Genomic DNA, 3,991 nt, shown 5'->3' on the forward strand with positions numbered 1-3,991 from the left:
TTACCTTTGAATTGACAGGTAAATATCAACAGGTAATATCATGCAAATTGATCTCAACATTTCTCCTGATCGATAGAGACTATTTATTTGTTTCAGTAACCCGTCTTGAAAGTAGCCACCGAGAGGGAAGATGTAACCTCTTTCAGACAACGAAAATCAGATCAAACTATATTATTTGCTACTCCAGGCAAACACTTGCAAGGGTTTGCGTCAAAATAAGTGGACGTCCTTTTAATTGTCTGAGAGGGACGCACATTACGTATTTTCATGGTTCCCGACAGAACCTTTTTCGAAATGAGACCACGCATGTAGAACGACGTGCTTGCTATAATAACGATTTATTTCAGAACAACTGTTTTCACTACTTGACGATAATCTGTCAGATAGCTACAGAAAAGTGACAAAGAATGATACGTTATCGATACTATCATAGATAGTGCAATTACATATTCTATGTTGAATGTGTCAAACGATCGGTTGAGTATCTATCGCAGGGAATAGCAATGAGGGTCTGAAACAAAGAAACAAAACAGTAGAGATTTAAACATACGGAATGTGTAATATGCTTGGCTACAAAACTATTTAAAATATAAGAAAGTCTTCAGTCACGTCTGGTGTCTGTGGAAAGATGAAAATAAGTTCGTCGCCCGAGGAGCCAGTGTAAGCTCGTACTCCCATCTTTTTTTAAATATCAGTTTGTCAGAGGTTTTGGTATTTTGCTACCTTTAAAGTGGTTGTTTTAACTTATATTCTGAGAACATAAGTGCAAAAAACAAGGCATTTAGAAAATCGAAATTTGTGTCTTCCAACAAGGATTTTAAGATTTAATCGCACAAGGCTTCCTTTCATATCTGATGTGATATTTCAGTAAATTCTCTATTTTTCTTGTGTACAACAATCGTTGTAAATAAGTTTGAGACAAATACGATATAAGGAATTTACTTTATCCCAAAACAATACTGTGTTGCTTACATCAAATGATATAAATAACACATAATTGTGCATACCTGGAATTTCACAGACAATGCCCTTTGGTCGATAGTTGCAGTATTCATCGTCCCATTTACCATTATGAGAGCCCCTGAACCTGTTGAGATTAATATATACGGCACAATTTTTGTTAGGGTGATCTCTGCCACGAGGTTTTATACAAGACCTTAAGTGAAGCCATAAAAAGCAGAGAAAGAGAGAGACAGATTATGACACACAGACAGACATACAGACAGAGACACAGACAGACAGACAGACAATCAGACAAAAAGAGAAACAATGGCAACAGGCAGATCATCATATTGTTATTATAAGACCACACTGCACTGAATAATCTACTGTAATACGAGTATTTCAAATAAATAATACGACATGCATATGGCTATCATACCATGTGGCAGACACCTGAGTATGATTTCGTCGATAAAAATACTATTGTTTCTGGTTTAATCGTAAGCTTGCCGAATTTTATACTCGGTGGGGATAGAAAGGACAACAGATAACAAACGATCGAGAATCGTCAGCAATAATGGTTATCATAAGAATGCTTTGCTTTAATGTAGTCATTGAAAATCTTGACATTGATTGTAAATTAGATTTACCATTATTTTCAATTTCAATGTCTGACATATTCTTACCAAAGTTGCACGCAATCTTGTCCCAGTGGGTCTTTCTTTTTGTTGTCGTTTGGTTCGCCTCGTGCCCAGTTGGTATAGCAGCATGGGGGGCACAAAGGACTCCCATCACTCCAGATGTATTCACCCTCTTCAAATCTATCATCAAGACCGATCCAGAAGCCGAATTTGGTAATGCACGGGGGGACCATCCAGTCCTTCGTCGATGATAAAGTCTCTGACCAGACAGTCGATCTCTTTAGTATCTAATACTGCAAGGCGACCAGGTGGTCCACCACTGCGTACTGAACGGGAGCTACACAGCTCAGCTGCGTTCTCTTGGTATGGTTTATCACCTTTGTCTTGTTGACAGTAGATTTCATACACCATGCAATCGCAACCTGGCTTTAAACAATTTTCCCACGTGAAAGTGCCTGTGGAACATATGTTATAGCAGATATATTACAACTCTTGAAAGCGTCATGTTTGAGAAGTTATGAATTCTGATGCATTCAGTTTTTGATATGCATACAACTATTACCTGTACTATGAAAACAGACACCGCATATTCACTTACATATGAACTAATTGGGACAATAGGTTAGTGTAGTAATGTTGACATAATCACCAAATTTAAGCTCATCCACCTTCCTTTCTGTGCAATACACTTGTTTTAATTGATAATTTGTAATAATGCAACTTCCAGCCGAGGGCATTGAATACTTTTAATACATTTGAATGAGAAAAAGATCCAATTCTCCCAAAGTCGTTCAAATCATGTTGTACTAGAAAGGCTAATCGAAAAAATATCAATTATGCTCTCTTAAAACATCAAGTTTTTATATCTCGTACGTTTGTTTGTTTGATTACAAACTTAGGAAACTTCATAAAAACGTAAAATACTAGTTTGATACTAGCTTTATAAGTCTGACCTGCTTTCGAGAGGATATTAGTTTACTCTCCTGTATAATGATTAGCTTTCAATCAGAAACCGTCATATGAAGTGCAAAGGCATGACTTAATAAACTGAACTAGGAAATGTTATGTCGTTCAAATTACCTTTTGTGAGAAGAGGCAAAAGACTGGCTGTATATCATGTGGCTGATATTCGAGTACAGTTTCATTTGTAACGAGATAACAGTTTAGGTATATGAGACCTACAAGCATTAGCGACTGCTCGTAACGCATAAAACATTCACACAAACAGCCATATGCTTTTAATTATAGCACCGGACGACTGGGTTAAATACAGCTTGAAAACCCATTATCGACAAAAATCGCACAATAATTTGGCGTTATACTACTTATAACATAGTTATGTAAATTTAGAAATGACGCAAGATATTTTGATATACACGGCCTCAGATAACTGGAATGCAGAAAATGACATTACAGGCGCCCTTCCGCTCCTAATTATGTTATATATTTTTGTTTAAATGATGTGATCGATGAAAGTTATAATAGAATATATTAAACAGGGTGACTTACCATTAGGTGCCTACTCCGGCATAAGGATAAAAAGAGAAAATACCTTAATTAGTCGATTAACGTTATATCAAAAAACGACAATATACAGTACTAATGAATTATGAATTTCACACTTGTCTACTAAATCACTTATCTTTTGCGCGATTTGAGCAAAATCGACGCCCTACTGTTACTCTAGCAAGACTTTGTTTTCTCTTTAAATTAGCAGCCTAGACAATAAAGTTGACTTTACGTATGACGCATTTTTGAGTTTCACAAAGCATTTTCTGTATACAATACGTTTCTTCCAACCATACAAAGTGCGTACTGTTGGTCACATTGTATAGATAATACTGCAAAATGTTGGGCAAGACAATATTTACCGCTTTTTATACTAAAGAGGAATCACTTGTAAAGAGTAGACAAAATTGCGATAATCGTTAATGGAGACAAGTTTTCTAAAACTGCTTTTGATTGACTAAGCGATGCAACGCATGTATACTCACACGGGAAGTTCCGTAACACATCGCAACACAGGCACAGAAGATGACAGCAAATTTACAAATCATGGTTGTTGCAATATCTGTAGACAAAAAGGAACAGCGATGTCAATAAGTAACAAACTGTGTATCGTATTGAAAAAATCTTACCGGGGCCACGGAGCAAATTAAATAACCAACAAACCCCAACAGAAACAGTGGAATGATCATCAGTGTGCAAGGTCGCTGAATTATATGTCAGGGTAAAAAATTCTAGCTTTGAAATTTCTGGACGGTACAAAAGACGGGGCAGAATTAGACAAGATTACAACCAATGTGTTACCGCCGATGGTACATAACGTACTGTTGATAGCAGGTAGTTCGGTGTCCAGTGAGAACGCGATTCCCAATATACAGGGCTGTTGATTTGAGCTGCCTGCG

General features: G+C 36.8%; 1 protein-coding gene across 1 annotated transcript; it reads right to left on the reverse strand.

The window, feature by feature from the left end:
• Positions 1 to 376: 376 nt before the first annotated feature.
• Positions 377 to 1,995, reverse strand: LOC139122448 (low affinity immunoglobulin epsilon Fc receptor-like). Its single transcript, XM_070687833.1, has 3 exons — positions 1,629 to 1,995; positions 1,008 to 1,087; positions 377 to 511 (listed from the first exon to the last, which is right to left on the reverse strand). Exons 1-3 carry the CDS (start codon positions 1,814 to 1,816, stop codon positions 486 to 488), a joined length of 294 nt encoding a protein of 97 aa, XP_070543934.1. The 5' UTR covers positions 1,817 to 1,995; the 3' UTR covers positions 377 to 485.
• Positions 1,996 to 3,991: the final 1,996 nt, after the last annotated feature.

This window comes from Ptychodera flava, chromosome 2, assembly GCF_041260155.1.
Source record: "Ptychodera flava strain L36383 chromosome 2, AS_Pfla_20210202, whole genome shotgun sequence".
NCBI classification, from domain to species: Eukaryota; Metazoa; Hemichordata; class Enteropneusta; family Ptychoderidae; genus Ptychodera; species Ptychodera flava.